General features: G+C 45.8%; 1 protein-coding gene across 1 annotated transcript in view; it reads right to left on the reverse strand.

The window, feature by feature from the left end:
- BMP1 (bone morphogenetic protein 1) overlaps window positions 1–16,896 on the reverse strand; it is a 194,841-nt gene that overhangs the window by 16,844 nt on the left and 161,101 nt on the right. Inside the window, exons 11-15 of the mRNA XM_087706149.1 lie at window positions 13,220–13,365; window positions 11,109–11,304; window positions 9,222–9,347; window positions 5,828–5,988; window positions 3,388–3,568 (exon numbers count right to left, since the gene is read on the reverse strand). Coding sequence (XP_087562275.1) covers window positions 3,388–3,568; window positions 5,828–5,988; window positions 9,222–9,347; window positions 11,109–11,304; window positions 13,220–13,365 — 810 coding nt within the window. The remainder of the gene's footprint in view (window positions 1–3,387; window positions 3,569–5,827; window positions 5,989–9,221; window positions 9,348–11,108; window positions 11,305–13,219; window positions 13,366–16,896) is intronic.

A 16,896-nucleotide genomic window follows, 5' to 3' on the forward strand; every position in this document is an offset into this window, starting at 1 on the left:
ATCACTATGCTTGCTGAGACATCCTGTGGCCACCATGACTTCAGACTTTCTGCTGGCTTTCCCATTATTTTTGCTTTTTGAAAGCTGCCTGGGAAAGTCATAAATGGCCCTCACTGCAACTCTTGTAAATGTGTAACAATTGGCAAGCACCCAAATCACAGTTATATCACCATTACGGATGCTCTGATGGTCATAGGTACAAGGATCAGTCACAAGTCACAAGTCAGTGACTTGTCAGTGCTATCGTAACTTCAACTGAATTGCAATTATGTGACCATGGGGATGCTGCAATGGTTGTAAGTGTGAAAAATGGCCATAAGCAACCTTTTTCAGGGGTGCTGTAACGTCCGTCACTAAACAGACTGTTATAAGTTGAGGACTATCTGTACTGCTCAGAATTTAGGCCTTAGCAGCCATTAGGTAAATATTAAGGTTCCCCTCGAACATATGTGCTAGTCGTTTCCGATTCTAGGGGGCGGTGCTCATCTCCATTTCAAAGCCAAAGAGCCAGCACTGTGTGAAGACGTCTCTGTGGTCATGTGGCCGGCATGACCCAATGGCGAAGGTGCATGGAACGCTGTTGCCTTCCCACCAAAGGTGGTTCCTCTTTTTCTACCTGCATTTTTACGTGCTTTCGAACTGCTAGGTTGGCAGAAGCTGGGACAAGTAACGGGAGCTCACTCCGTTTCACGGCGCTAGGGATTCAAACTGCTGAATTGCCGATCTTTCTGATCGACAAGCTCAGAGTCCTAGCCACTGAGTCACCTCAATGGCTAACCTCAGTCCCTCCTAGCAGCCATTACCTAGTCTTTAAACGTTGTTGGCATGGCATGTATTTCCGTAAAGACAGGAATCATCAATTTTTTACTTGGCATTTCAGCAATTTCTGTGGTATGAATTCCAGCCACTTATTTTATAGCTGGATCAATCTGCAGGGAATTCTGCTTAGATAAAAGTTTCTCCCAAAGCGACGGTGCTTCGTTGCAGTGACACAAAAATAACACCACATTGAAACACAAGACAACATAAGCAGGTAATGGTTTCCCAACATCCTTTTTCTCAGATCCCAGCAAGCATTAAAATAGCCTGGCTGCACATGGTTGTAAGCAAGGAGGAGAAGGGGTGAGGGATGAAATCTTGCTCCTTCTTATGTCCCACACACATAATACACAAAATACATTGGTCAAAGAAATCATTTTGGAATATATATTAGTAAGGTAGTAATGTAATGTCTATTATTATTAGAATTATACAGGTTGAAAAATAGTTTGTAAATTAGAAACACAGAATTTGTAGAAGGGTATTATTAAACACCGTATTTTTCGGACTATAAGATGCACCGGTGTATAAGATGCACCATGATTTCGAAAAGGTAAGTAAGAAAAAAAAGGTTTTGTCCTCTCCAGCCCCCAGCCCTGCTGAAGCCTGCAGAGTGCTTCTGGGGGCTGGGGGAAGGCAAAAATGCCTCAGTTTTTGCAGAAAATGGCCCATTTCTCACCTGTTTTTTCCAAAAATGGTGTGTGTGTGTGTGAGTGTGTGTGTGTGTGGGGGGGGGCCTTCGGGAGGCCAAAAATGGTTGTATTCGATGTACCAACATTTCCACGCTCTTTTAGGGGGGGGGGGAAAGATGCATCTTATACTCCAAAAAATACGGTATGTATAAAAAATGTGATTAACAGTGAAAAGCTAGGATTAAGTAATTTGAGATTAGACAAAGAAAGAACATATTTCAATGAAAACAAGTGTATTACTATCAGAATCATAAGGATTGTAGGGTTTGGAAAATATTAAATATGTAACAAATGTGATTAACAATGAATATACATTGCTTGAAAGATCGTGAGTGATACTAGAAGTGCACACTGAATAATGAATAATGAAAAAAGAGGAAGGATCACGTCTTTGAATATTAGAATGACAGGGAAAGGGGGGAAAGGACTAAAATAGAGGTAGAAATAAGAGGGGGGAAATAGTAAAAACAAATGTTAAGTTGATACAACACATGGCAGAAGTACGAGAAGGTTTAGAAGATAGTAGAGGTTATTATACCTTAGTAAAACTAAAAATGAAAATGAAATGTAATTATTAGGAATAATACTGTTATGTTTATTTGTATTGAACAGTATGACACCCAGGAATCAAACCATTCATGCAATGAGATGTATAAAAATAAAAAACTTTATAAATTAAAAAATAAACACATCGGTCATTTTTGCAAGAAGACAAACCAGCCTTCAAAATCGTTCCATCTAAAAGAAAAGAATTGGGTGCTTCCTTATCAGCTAGCCTACATCGAAGTTGGTCAAGGCAAGCAGAGAGTTGGGGAAGGTCCTATTGACCTGCAGTTGGACTCTGGGGAGGGGAACGAAAGACATCATGAGACCAAGCCAAGGATTGGACAGAGGCAAGGGCAACTAGGACCATAACAGAAGCAGAAGCTGCAGTCCATCCATGGGGTTTAAAGCCTTGGTAAGTGAGCTAGCGAGATTTAAATAACATGGAGCCAGAGGATGCAGTGCCTTAAGAAAGAGAGGTTAGGTGGCTTGTAACTGACAGTGTTGGGGGTTTTCAATGCTTAAAATGGGCTTTTCGGGTTTTGAACTTGCACTGGTACCAACTGTAGCACTGAGCTTCCATTATAAATGGGGCTTATAATGGAAGGGAAGGGAGTAGAGTAGAGTAGAGTAGAGTAGAGTAGAGTAGAGTAGAAGAGAAGAGAAGAGAAGAGAAGAGAAGAGAAGAGAAGAGAAGAGAAGAGAAGAGAAACACAGAATAACAGAGTTGGACAGTACCTTGGAGATGTTCTAGTCCAACCCCTTGCTCAAGCAGAGTTCCTATGCTAATCTCTTCTGAAAAGCCTCCAATGATGGAGAACCAGGAGGAGCAGGAGCAGCAGGAGGAGGAGGGATGAGAAGGAGAAGGAGAAAAAGAAGGAGGAGGAGGAGAAGGAGGAGAAGAAGGAAGAGGAGAAAAAGGAAAAGGAGAAGGAGGAGGAGGAGGAGGAGGAGGAGGAGGAGGAGGAGGAGGAGGAGGAGGAGGAGGAGGAGGAGGAGGAGGAGGAGGAGGAGGAGGAAAAGAAGCTGCCTTTGAGCTGGATGCTATGGTGCAAACCTGCTGGGACAAGGAACATAATGGAGTAGCCTTACTTTGCCCATTGATGTCTTTCCCAATGTGCAATCACAACTGTTTCCTCCTGGGGTTATGCCAAGAAAACTAAGGCCGGAATTCCTGGTCTAAGAATGTGACATCTTCCATTTGGAGGAATCAGGCATTGCATCCTCTACACTTAGAAATACTCCATCGTTTCAAAAAGGGAAGGTTAGTTTGCAGGAGTGGAAAGAAGCGGGAGACAGACAGGCATGCTTTCAAGAGAACAGGTGGCTCTACCTGAGAAGAACTGAGCTCGGAAGCCTTTCTTGGATACGGTGTTGTCAGACTTGAATTCAATGCGCATGTTGTTGTACTGGGAGGTGATTACCTCGGGTTTCTCAGCTCCACAAAACTTCCCATGGAGCTTGGCTTCAGAAGTGAGGCCGCTGCGCACTTCTACAAAGTCATACTTGCACACCTAAAGGGAAAGGCAAGAGGAAATAATTCCCAGGTTCGGAAAAAGGAGAAGGTGGTGGGAATGAGTGGCCACAGCCATCAGTGGGTTTCACATTTTGTTATCCCTGGTTTGACCCGTGCATGCCCGCTCGCTTCACTTCCTTTAGCACATGCCCCCGGCCTTCCATGCATGTGCTTTGCTCACATGTGCCCCTTCAGCGCATGTGCCCAGCCTAAAAAACATGCCTAAGTAGAATGGCATAGAGCCAGGGCAGTGGGGCGGTTGGGCAGTCCCACCCATTTCCAGGCAAACCAGTCTGAACCGGCTGAAATCAAGAGTTTGTTCTGCATTCTACATGGGAACATATCTTCTGTTTTGATACCTGAGACCATCTTCCCACAAACCTTTGGGAGTCTTAAACAGCACTGCTATTGGTTTCATTCATTCAGAACTAATTTTCTAATTAGATCAACGGTGGGCAACTATAGACACTTTACGACCTGTGGACTTCAACTCCCAGAATTCCTGAGCCAGCCATTTAAATCCACAGCTGTGGATGATGGTGAATGATTTTATTTTATTTTTAAAAAAATACTATCTTTCTAGGCCAACATGACACCTAATGGCCCCATCTCAACTCACTTCATTAATTCTTCTAAATTTTCTTCCAAATAGAATAGAGTTGGAAGGGACCTTGAAGGTCTTCTAGTCCAACCCCCTGCTTAGGCAGGAAACCCTACATCACTTCACACAAATGGTTATCCAACATCTTCTTAAAAACTTCCAGTGTTGGAGCACTTACAACTTCTGGAGGCAAGTTGTTCCACTGATTAATTGTTCTAAGTGTCAGGAAATTTCTCCTTAGTTCTAGGTTGCTTCTCTCCTTCATTAGTTTCCACCCATTGCTTCTTGTCCTGCCCTCAGGTGCTTTGGAGAATAGGTTGATCTCCTCTTCTTTGGGGCAGCCCCTGAGATATTGGAACACTGCTATCATGTCTCCTCTGGTCCGTCTTTTCATTAAACTAGACACACCGAATTCCAGCAACTGTTATTTATATTTAGCGTCCAGTCCTCTAATCATCTTTGTTGCTTTTCTCTGCACTCTTTCCAGAGTCTCACCATCTTTTTTACATCATGATGACCAAAACTGGATGCAGCATTCCAAGTGTGGCCTTACCAAGGCCTTATAAAGTGGTATTAACCCTTCACGTGATCATGATTCTCTCCCTCTGTTTATGCAGCCTAGAACTGTGTTGGCTTTTTATGGCAGCTGCTGCACACAGCTGGCTCATATTTAAATAATTGTCCAAAATCAATTATTCCAACAGCTAATCAGTCATAATGCAGAAACATAGATCTACGGCATGGAAGTTAAGCCGGGTCTGTCCTGCTATTGCAGAATAATCTTGTTCATAAATTTTCCTTCTTCCTTCCCAAAAGCAGTATAAAACCCTGGAGCACTACATCTTCCTTATTGTTTATTTAATGGGCATCCCATCCTCCATCAATGAAAATCCGCAGCAGCTCAAGAGTTCCAAGACAACCATATGTGCCAGGGGTGGGTTCTGGCAGGGGTTCCACCACAAAACCGCGGTAGACTAAAGCGCGCTCGACAAAAGCGTGTACCTGACGTCATCACAGCGCGACGAAAACATCACGCTGTGAGCGGTAAAGTTAAAATTAACGCGAAAACCTTACCCTAACCCCCCCAAACCTAACCCTAAACCTAACCCTAAACCTAACCCTTAACCTAACCCTAACCCTAACCCTAACCCTAACCCTTAACCTAACGCTAAACCTAACGCTAACCCTTAACCTAACCCTAACGCTTAACGTAACCCTAACCCTAACCCTAACCCTAACCCTAACCCTAACCCTAACCCTAACCCTAACCCTAACCCTTACCTTTACGTGAATCGGCTTGTTTAAAAGCGCTTTTAAAAGTGCCCTTTTTTCTCCGCGGTCGTATTTGTTGCGCTGCTGATGACGTCAGGTACGCGCTTTAATCGGGCGCGCTTTAGTGGACCGTGGTTTTGTCGTGCCACGCTGGCAGGCACTACCACCGGTTCACTTGTGTGTGCTTTGCGCATGCAGAAGCAGAAAACAAAATGGCGGCTCCTATGGCGCTGCCTGGGGAACTGGTTTGGGGGCGTGACAGGCCTGGGTAGCTGCCGGTTCCAGCAACCCAGGCCACCAAACCACTACCGGTTCGGAACAGGTTGGAACCCACTACTGATCTGTGCTAACACAGGGTCTTCTTTCGAAAGGAAAAACACTCACATCATTGCCTTCTGTCTCAAAGAAGTCAAACAGCAGGGATATACGATACTGAGTGGGTGCCACCAGCTGCCAGATACAGTTCTTGTTGGGTGGATATTCCTTTGGCCAGCCAGGGCTTGTGATGGAGCCGTTGAGTTTGGTGAGGAATCCGCCGCAGGCAGCTGCAAGATACAAAAACCAAACATGGAGACTGAATCAATGCCTGGAAGGTTGTCCTTAGTTGTGGATTTCTAATTCTAGGAGAAAATGAAGGCAATCAGATTTCTTCAGGGGGCATCACCAAACTGCCTTCTTTTAGAGCAGTGGTCCCCAAACTCGGGAAACTTTAAAGCCTTGTGGGCTTCAACTCCCAGAATTCCCCAGCCAGGACTTCAACTCCCAGAATTCCCCAGTCTTAAAGTTGCCAAGTTTGGAGGCTCCCTGTTCTGACCTAGGCTTCACCAAATTACGAAGCAGACTCCTTGTCACAACAACACCCCTTTTTATGAAGCTAATGTGAATTCCTCTCATTCACCTCCAGCAAAGTCCCGGCAAACAGTCTTTCAAGGGTGAATTTACAACCACAGACCTCCTCAGGCTTGGAGAGCTGCCAGGCTGATATCTTCCTAACGCAAAGCTGTACAAGGAAACACTTGGCAAGGAATCTCTGAGGGTCACGAATAAATCTTCACACTAATTAAGTGAACTAATTGCCTCCTGGAAACTCCACTTCCCTTTTGCTCCTCTTTATTCCCTATGGGAGGGGCCACTCACTGTCCACCTGTGGCTTTACTCCCAAGTCAGCCCTTGTTCCTTAGCTGTTCCCTTCTCCTGGCAGCTCTGTGCATGCGCACACTGGGAACAGGCTCCAGCTGTTCTTCTGCCCCACTGATATCCGACTCCGAAGACAGCTGATAACTGTTGGACGGCTCTGGCCCCATCTCTGCCTCCGACACAGAGCCCTCATCAGAGCCTTTCCCAGACTCCAGGACTGGCCCATCTTCCTCCCCAACCTCCTCACTGTCCGAGTCTGCCAACAGCTCCGCTGGCCGCTGGTGGGCCACAACATTCCCATTCTAGAACAATTCTTTGTTTGCTGGCTGAAGAATTCTGGGACTTGAAGTTCACAAGTCTTAAAGTTGCCAAGGTTGGAGACTCTTGTTCTAGAGCAGTGTTTCTCAACCTTGGCAACTTGAAGATGTCCGGACTTCAACTCCCAGAATTCCCCAGCCAGCATCCGCTGGCTGGGGAATTCTAGGAATTGAAGTCCGGACATCTTCAAGTTGCCAAGGTTGAGAAACACTGTTCTAGAGGTTCCTTTTCATATTCAGTGGAGTTTGGTGAGCTTTTTCAGGAGGTTGAGCTTTGAAATCAGGTGATGCCAGTTTTCAGATTTTACTCTAAAACAGGTTCTTTATTAGAAGGTCAATGTAAACATCTTTCTAGATCACGTTGCCATCTTCCTTTATGGAACTGAATTCACACTGCTATACTACAAAGCCCTTTTTTTTTTTTTAAACTGGCCTCAGTCTGCCTAATGCTGTCTCTGAAAAGGTTTGTCAATGCTCAACACCAGGTTTCACGAACCTTCCCTTCTAGGGCTGAGTCTGTCTTTGTGTGGTGGGTATAACCGAATCACACTTCCCCATTCTGCTGTGTTGTCCATTGTACCATAACACAATGCTCTGAATCGATTCACAGGCTTCCTTGTTAATCACTCCAATTGTGTTGGGAAAGAAATGCATCCTTTTCATTAGCTAATGAATCCTCAGAAATGTTTTTAAAAGGTGGCAAATATTGCTCAATTATCATCCCCAATCAGGAAACCTGGGGTATAAATTGAGTTTTGTTGTGCTGCCCCATCTTAAAAGGAATTAGCTTTCTTCTTCTTTCCCTATACTTTTAGTTCGCAGGTTTTTGTCTGTTTGATATATAAGTATCAAAGTATATATGTATATACAAAAGAATTTCAGCAATGGGTTCTCTGCCCAGTTGCTGGGTGGGCGTGGCCATGGTGGCCACCTGCACCATGGCAGGGAGTGGGCGTTTTCACCTGCCCCAGGCTCCGGAAGCTTTCTATGAGCCTCTGGGAGGGCGATAACTTCCTCCCCCGGGCTCCGGCGCTTCCAGGAAGGACGTTTTCCTCCTCCCCAAGCCTCTGCAAAGGCTGTGCACTTACCTCTCATCCGAAACAGTCCACGTGGAGACTCCTGGGAGGTGTGGGGTGGGGTGGGAGGGGCCAGCCAGAGGTGGGATTTGGAGGTTCCCCAAACCAGCCATAACATTAGCTACAGGTTCTCCCAAACCTGGGCGAACCTGTAGCAGCCCACCCCTGCAGGTAGGTATGTGTATGTAAATATATGTGTGTATCTGTCTCTTGGCATCTATGTGTATATTTGTCTGTCAGTCCGTCCGTCCATCCATCCATCCATCCATCCATCCATCCATCCATCCATCCATCCATCCATCCATCCATGATATTTATCTGTATTATTCATCTGTATCTATCCATCTATATTTGTATCCATCCATCCATCCATCTACCTACCTACCTACTACCTACCTATCCATCCCTAATTCGAACCCTGTAGGTTAGATCAGACTATACTGATATAACTTAACATAAACTATTCTAATAAGAGATAAAAGTTTTTACCAACATAGCCAGGATTGATATTTGAGGCTAAGGCAAGTTGATACACTATTCTGTTAGTTTTTAGATTCATAATGGTTTATCTCATATTCTCCCGAGCTTTAATTGTATTATCAGCTGTTCTGGGCTGAATTTGATGTCCCAAATAGATGTACACATAACCCACAACTTATGACCAGAATTAAGATCACCATTTCCACTGAGTCTCGTCTGATTTCTTTCTTTTTGCAGCTCCACCACAACCCTGCCTCACCCCATGGCCATGGTACCGCGAGCAACCAAACAGAATGTAAAGTCGGCGGACTGCACAGACTCTTAAGTAGGGCTTATTTTGGGAGTTTGGCCAGTGGTGGGATTCAACTGGTATAACAATCGGTTCGCTTCGTGTGTGCTTTGCTGTTAGCTGTGTGTACGCACATTGCATTTGAAAATCAGCACTAAATCATTCCTTTTCCAGCAGCCCTGATGAATAAAACAGCTGAGATGGGACTATCCGTTCTGCCGCACCGATCAGCTGGGCTTCAAACAAAGGAAATATAGGACGGAATAAAGCAAGGGTGGGTGGCCGGGGCCAACAGATCACCGGAACTCCCGGTTCACCCAAACCAGTCCGATCTGGCTGAATCCTACCCCTGGGTATGGCTTTTATTAGGCGCACAGGTATAAAACATGCTAGGGCTTATTTTTGGGATAGGTGTTATTTTCAGGGGAACAGGATATATACATTCTTGGAACCAGAGAGATGCTTTCTAAGATGCTCACCTTCACACTTGCGTTTGTCAGGAGCCAACTCATAGCCAGGTTCACAGGCACACTTGTAGCTACCCAGGGTATTCACACAACGCTGCTCGCATCCGCCATTGTTTGGTCGTGAGCACTCATCCACTTCTGGAATGACAAAAGCAGTGGAGTTTCAATCTATTTCTTTTTTTGGTCTATGCCGCAGGCTAAGACTGCGTGGCATCTCTCTAACGCTAAAGTGTTCTGCTTCCAACCGCGGCAGGAAGAATCTACTTCTCTTGCGTTCCATCCCCGTGAGCTCAAGAGGGGGCTATTTTGATGAAGAGAGAAAGAGAAAAAGGAGAGAAAGAGAAGAAGGATCAAATCCCCACGGTCTAGAAAGAAAGATGTATTGTGATTATATGGCCAGCTGTGCAAAACAAGAATCTGTTCTGGAAACAGGAAAAAAAGCTGGCTTGAGGAAGTGCAGTAAAAGGGTGGTGTATCCAGCACAGTCGGGAGAAAAACTACACTTTTTCCCGGGTTAAGTCTGCCCCCCAGTGGCCCAATACAAATAGTCCTGCATATAGAAATATTTGCCTGTTTGTCTACTCCTGCTTTTAACAGAATAGAGGAGTTGGAAGGGACCTTGGAGATCTTTTAATAGTTCAACACCCTCCTCAAGTTGGAAGCCCTATAGCATTTCAGATAAATGGCTGTCCAATCTCTTCTTAAAAACTTCCAGTGCTGAAGCATTCACAACTTCTAGAGAAGTGATGGCTAAACCTTTTTGCCATCGTGTGCCAATAGTGTGGGGAGCGCAGGGGGGGTCATGCGCGGGCATGCCCACACCCATAATTCTATGTGTGCGACTCCCACCCATGCATGCGCGTGCGACCCCTGCCCTGCCCCCGCTTTTGGCGTGCAATGGACCCATTTTTCGCCCTCCCCAAAGGCTTTCTAGGAGCTTGGGGAGGGCAAAAACAGCCTCCCCTGCCCAATGGAAACCCTCCAGAGACTTCAGGAGGCTTCCCTGAACATCAGGAGGGTGAAAAATGGCCCTACAGACAACCCGGAAGTCCAGTCAGAGAGGCACTGCGGGCCGGACCTTCACTGTTTCCAGGGCATGATTATCCTTCTAGTTTTCATTAATCATTTCAAGACAAAGCTGGAATCTTTTTCGGATTGGCTTGGCTTTCCTAGGCCTGAAGCTCACCCCCACATCCACCAATAGGAATGCAAACTTTGTCCCCTGCTAAGAGTTGTTGTTGCTGATTTTTGTTTTGTTTTGTCCACTCTTCCCGTTGCTTTGGGGCTACTGCCAAGCCCTACAACAAGATATTAATTTCCCACAGGGTCTAAAGCAGGGGAGTCAAACTCAAGGCTCGGGGGCCAGATCTGGCCCACGGGGTACTTAGATCTAGTCCTTGGGGCCACTCTGGAAACAGCAAACAACCAGCCCATGGTGCTTCTGCCCATGAAAATGGGCTCCTGAGCTTCATATTCACTGGCAGAGGGTTGCAGGAGGCCGTGGCAACCGAAAATGGAGCTCAGGAGATTGTTTTCGCTGGCAGAGCACTTGGGCCACCACAGGTGCCCCCAACATGAGTGAGATCAAGCTGGCCACACCACCCTGGCCCCCCGAGGTCAAATACAATTCTGATGAAGCCCTCAATGAAATTGAGTTTGACGCCCCTGTTTTAGAGCAACAAAATATAATATCCCACCTTCTCCTCTTATCACCCTGGGGGGAGGGGAATATCAGAAGATTTGAACACAACTTCTCTATGATACGGTCCTCTACTTTGCATCAACCCTTTGTCAGATAGCGTTGCCCTCTCCCCAATTGTAAAGCTGTAAAGGGTGGGTGCTGCACATCCAAAGATTATCCAACCCTGCTTTGAATAATTCAAGCGCTATATTCCCTACCTTTGAAGTAGTTGATCGCAAAGCCAGCCTTGTTGATGGACCCATCGGACACAAACCTCATCCACAGCTTGTTGGAGGTGCTCTTAATATCATCGGGCCTGTCATAACCACAATACCTTCCAATCACAGGGTCTGACTCTGAACTGCCATCCCGAATCTCCAGATAGTCGTAAGCACAGCTGTCGTGGCGCTCGATCTGTGGAGATATGGGGAAAAAAGGGAGGAGGACATGGACATCTCGACAGACTGCTGAGTTTTCTTTTTAAAAATGTCTACCAGCTCTTGGTGGCACCTTAATCTATATTAAGCCACGGTGGTGCAATGGTTAGAATGCAGTAATGCAGACTGCTACTTCTGCCGACTGCCGGCTGCCTGCAATTTGGCAATTCAAATCTCACCAGGCTCAAGGTTGACTCAGCCTTCCATCCTTCCGAGGTGGGTAAAATGAAGACCCAGATTGTTGGGGGCAAGAGGCTGACTCTGTAAATCATTTGGAGAGGGCTGTAAAGCAGTATATAAGTCTATGTGCTATTGCTATTGTCCTTCCTTCCTTCCCTCTGCCCATTGCCAGCAGTTCGATCCTGACTGGCTCAAGGTTGACTCAGCCTTCCATCCTTCCGAGGTTGGTAAAAGGAGAACCCAGATTGTTGGGGGCAATAGGCTAACTTTGTAAACCGCTTAGAGAAGGCTGTAAAGCACTGTGAAGCAGTATGTAAGTCTAAGTGCTGTTGCCAATAGATGGACAAAGCAGAAAAGGAAAAGGCAGTTGACGAACAGATTCTACTAGGGTTAAATAGTTCCAAGAAGGTTATCCTTCATATTTTATGGCACTAACCTAACATTTAGGTATCTGATCTCTAAAAGATCAGATAAATAAAATTCTATATCAACTTAAGACTTATGGAGTTCAAGTTCCAGAATTCCCCAGTCAGCACGGGTGGCTGAGGAATTCTGGGAGTTGAAATCCACAAGTCTTAACACTGCCTGTTCTAGATCCTAGATTCCACACTGTTGACTAATTCAGAAAACAGAGGTCCCATTCAGGTGTTACAATCTGTTCTGAACTAGGCTTCCTGAGAGCATAAAACAAACTCCTTTTCCCGGCAAAAAACTCTTTTATTAATTTACAGTGAATTCTGATCATTCACAGCCAGCAAAGTTTTTCAAGGGAGGATTTACAGTCACAGACCTTATCTGGCTTGGAGAGTTGCCAGGTAGATATCAGCAAAACATGGAAAGGAGTCTTGGAGAGTAAGGAACCAATTAAGCGAACTAATCGTCTCCTGCAAACTCCACTCCCTTTTCACTCATCTTTTATTCCCTATGGGAGGGGCCATTCATCGTCCACCTGTGGCCTTACTCCCAAGTCGACCCCTGTTCTTCAACTGTTCCCTTCGTCTGGCAACTCTGCGCACACTGGGAACAGGCTGCAGCTGTTCGTCTGTCTCACTGATGTCTGACTCTGAAGGCAGCTGATAACTGGCATTTGGCTCTGGCCCATTCCCTGCCTCCCACACAGAGCCCTCATCTGAGCCTTCCCCAGACTCCAGGACTGGCCCAGGTTCCTCCCCAACCTCCTCACTGTCTGACTCTGCTGGCTGCTGGTGGGCCATAACACAATTGAAGCAACCATATTAAAAGGTTTAGGGACAATCAAGAATGGATGGAGGACCAACCATGATGTGATGCTAAATGGAGCACCATATTTAAATGTGAGCAGGAATCATGGCTCTCAGTTCAGACAGGAGCTTAGAGAAGCCATTTTTAACTGGATGGGCCTAGAGCTCAGAGGGTAGAGCCTTCCACTTCAGCTGAAAGTACCACTGTCCTACCTGGCTGAAAAGGACCACGAGGGTAGCATCCTATGTTTCTGTCCACCTCTGCCTCCTCCTTGCGGGTAGTCCTCAACATACCCCACTTCATTTAGTGACTGTTTGTGGTACTGAAAAAAGTGACTTATGACCGTTTTTCACACTTACAACCCTTGCAGCACCCCCATAGTCATGTGATCAAAATTCAAGTGCTTGACAACTGGCTCATATTTATAACGATTAGATTCCCCTCGCACATTAGTGCATATGCTAAAACGCTGTGGGAATTCCTTCTGATACCTCAAAGGACAGGAAAGTGAGGCCGACGTGGAATCCTTCCGAAACTGTAATCTTCCAAGTACACAACTTATTGGGTCGATAGTCATCAGGGTAGTTGGGAGACTGGATGTGCCCATTGTCTTTCTTCATGTCTCCTCCACAGATGGCTGGAAGAAGAATATTTATTGCATTGAGAGCTTTTTCAGCGAGAGCTGAAGGAAAATTACACCAAGTGGGGAGTCTTTCCTTATTTCATTCCCACAAAATTGGCTCCTTTAGGCAGGTTGGGCTAAAAAGAAACTGAGTGAAGGACCAAAGACACCAAAGTCATCTAGGGCAGGGGTCTCCAACCTTGGCAATTTTAAGACTTGTGGACTTCAACTCCCAGAATTCCTCAGCCAGCTTTGGGTGCTTAAGACTTGTAGACACCCAGAATTCTGGGTGTTGAAGTCTACAAGGCTTAAAGTTGCCAAGGTTGGAGACCCCTGATCTAGGGAGCATCACAATTAGGTGGAAGTTGAATCTAAGTCTTCCTGGTCCAAGTCCAACCCTTTAGTCACATAGACCAGGGGTCACCAGCCTTTTGGACCTCAGGGACCACTACATTCATAATTTTAAATCCGGTGGACCACAAGTAGAATTAGTGATGGGACAGGGTCCTTCAGGCACTTAGCTTGGCCACCTGTTAGTAGAGAGAAGCACCTGGGGTCAACCCTAGCTTTGCTGTCCAATGCAGCTAGGAATCTCAAATATGGCCAGGAGCTTTTCAGTCTTTCCAGGAGCTTGGCTGAACTTTTACACACCGCTCACTGAAGCACCTGTACTCCCAGGGAGTGAAGGGGAGAAGGACTGGAGCTACTAAAAAGGTAGCCAAACTAAGTGCCTGAAGGACCCCATCCCATCAGTGAGCGGGATTAATTGCTTCGGTGGGCCATATCCAGCCCAGGGCTGCAGTTTGAGAATCCCCGATTTAGTGCAATATAAAAAAATGCAAAGATTTTTCCGCGGACCCCCCAAATTTTCTTATGGACCACCAGGCTACTGGTTGGGTCCATGGACCACTAGTTTGTGACAGCTGGCATGGACCATATGAACAACCATAGAGACATGAGAAATGTGTCTCTGACTTCTCCGCAGCCCTACATAGAAAAGACTTGCCACCAGCTACCCCAGATGTCCATCTGGCTGCCTTCATGAAATCCCTACTTGGAATGTCACATTAGATGTGTTGAATTGAGAGGCATCTGATATGGCCTGTTTTTCACTGAGCTGGCGAAAACAGTGAAATTCAGTTTATGAACTGAAGAAGCTTCCTGGAAGAAAACTGAAACATTTTCAAAGAAAAAAAAAATCATATTGTCTCTTCAAAAGCACCTTTGGGACACCAAGCTCAGCGCACCAAGGAGCTCACATTCCAACCCCGAGTTGAAAATATTCTCCTCTACTGGTAAGGTAAAGGGTCCCCTCGCACATATGTGCTAATCGTTCCCAACTCTAGGGGATAGTGCTCATCTCCATTTCAAAGCCGAAGAGCCAGTGTTGTCCAAAGACGTCTCCGTAGTCATGTGGCTGGCATGACTAAACACCAAAGGCGTACGGAACACTGTTACCTTCCCACAAAAGGTAGTTCCTATTTTTCTACTTGCATTTTTATGTGCTTTTGAACTGCTAGGTTGGCAGAAGCTGGAACAAGTAACAGAAGCTCACTCCATTACGCGGCACTAGGGATTCAAACCGCCAAACTTTGGATCTACAAGCTCAGCGTCTTAGCCAATGAGCCACCTCCTCTACTGGTACCATTAAAGAAATTCAGGGAGTCAAAAGCTCAGATCTGGAATAACAGAATAACAGAGTTGGAAGGGACCTTGGAGGTCTTCAAATCCAACCTGATGCTCAAGCAGGAAACTCTATATTATTTCAGGCAAATCCTTGTCCAATCACTTCTTAAAAACCCCCAGTGTTGGAGCACCCACAACTTATGGAGCCAAGCCATAGATTGGTGGATTGGAAATTCTGGACTGATGGCAAGTTTAAGGAAAGCATCAACACTTTGGAGAACAGTACCAAGCAATGGCTGAATGGGTAGCAACGTTTCTTTTAGACCAGGGGTGTGAACTCAAGGCCCAGGGGCTGGATTCGGTCCGCAGGGCACTTAGATGTGGCCCGCGGGGCCGCCCTGGAAACAGCAAAGGACCGGCCTGCGGTGCTTCTGCCAGCAAAATGATCTTCTGAATTCTGTTTTTGGCTGCCAGAGGCTCCGCATGGAGCCCTCCCAAGCTCCATTTTCCTTGATGGAGGGTTGCAGGAGGCCCTGGGAGCCAAAAACGGAGCTCAGGAGCCCGTTTTTGCTGGCAGAACCCTTGGGGTACCACAGGGGCCCCCAACAGGATTGACGTCAAACTGGCCAGACAGAAGATCTGGCTGAGAAAAGGCTGTTACATCCTAAAGATGTTACCCATCAATAAACATACGATCTGGAAATGGCCTTAGAGACGGGAGACGTTTAATACAATTTGTTTACGGTTTTTTCTGGCACTGTACGCTCTTTAGAAATGAATTCATGATGCTACCACATTATTCATGTTTTAATCATTTTTTTATCGCTTAACTAGGAAGTGCTGCATTGTAAAAGAAAAAAATGAAAAGAGAAACAACCGCACGTTGCAATGTCATCACGCATGCACCCGCCCTTTGAAAAGTTTGTTTTCTCACCCAGGCTTCCTTAAAAAGCATGAAGCAGAGTCTTGGTCCTGGCAAAACCTCTTTTATTTATACAACTGTAAATTCCTTTCATTCACAGTCAGCAAAGCTTGGCATACAGCCTTTCAGAGGAATATTTATCAACACGAACCTTATCTCGCTTGGAGAACTGCCAGATAACTAGTTTCCAAATGCAGGGCAAGGCAACACTTGGCACAGATTCTCTTATAGTCACAAACAGAACTTTCCACTCTTGAAAAGACCGAAGGGACAAATTGTTTCTTGCAAAAGCCCCCTTCCCGTTTGCTCCTCTTTTGTTTCCTCTGGGAGGGGCCAATCACCTCCAAGGTGTGGCTTTACTTCCAAGTCGACCCTGCTTTCTTAGTTGTTCTTGTCTTTTGGTAGCTCTGCGCATGTGCACACTGGGAACAGGCTCCAGCTGTTCCTCTGCCTCACTTCTGTCTCCGACGCAGAGCCCTCGTCTGAGCTTCCCTCAGCCCCCAGGACTGGCCCATGTTCCTCCCCAACATCCTCACTTTCTGACTCTGCTGCCAGCTCCACTGGCTGCCAGCAGACCACAACACTTTGTTACTTCCCTCCTGGAAATAAATTGGTAATGCAAAAGGCTTATTCTCAGATAGGGGTATTCCTTCGCTTACAACCATTTATTTAGCAATTGTTCCGAATTACTTAAACAGTTCGTTTAGTGACCACTCAAAGTTACAACGGCACTGAAACAAGTGACAGGATTGTTTTTCTCACTTACAACTGTTGCAGCATCCCCATGGTCATGTGACCAATTTTGGGCACTTGGCAACTGGCATGTACTTATGACGGTTGCAGTGTCCTGGAGTCATGTAATCCCCTTTTGCAACTTTCTGATAAGCAAAATCAATGGGGAAGCCAGATTCAATTAACAACCTCATTATTTACTCAATGACTATAAACGTGTGATCAAAATTCAGATGTTTAGCAACGGGTTCATATTTATGACGGTT

The sequence above is a fragment of the Thamnophis sirtalis genome, unplaced genomic scaffold (assembly GCF_051295495.1).
Source record: "Thamnophis sirtalis isolate CommonGarterSnake01/CBP01778 unplaced genomic scaffold, rThaSir2_p1.2 scaffold_2, whole genome shotgun sequence".
Taxonomy (NCBI): Eukaryota; Metazoa; Chordata; class Lepidosauria; order Squamata; family Natricidae; genus Thamnophis; species Thamnophis sirtalis.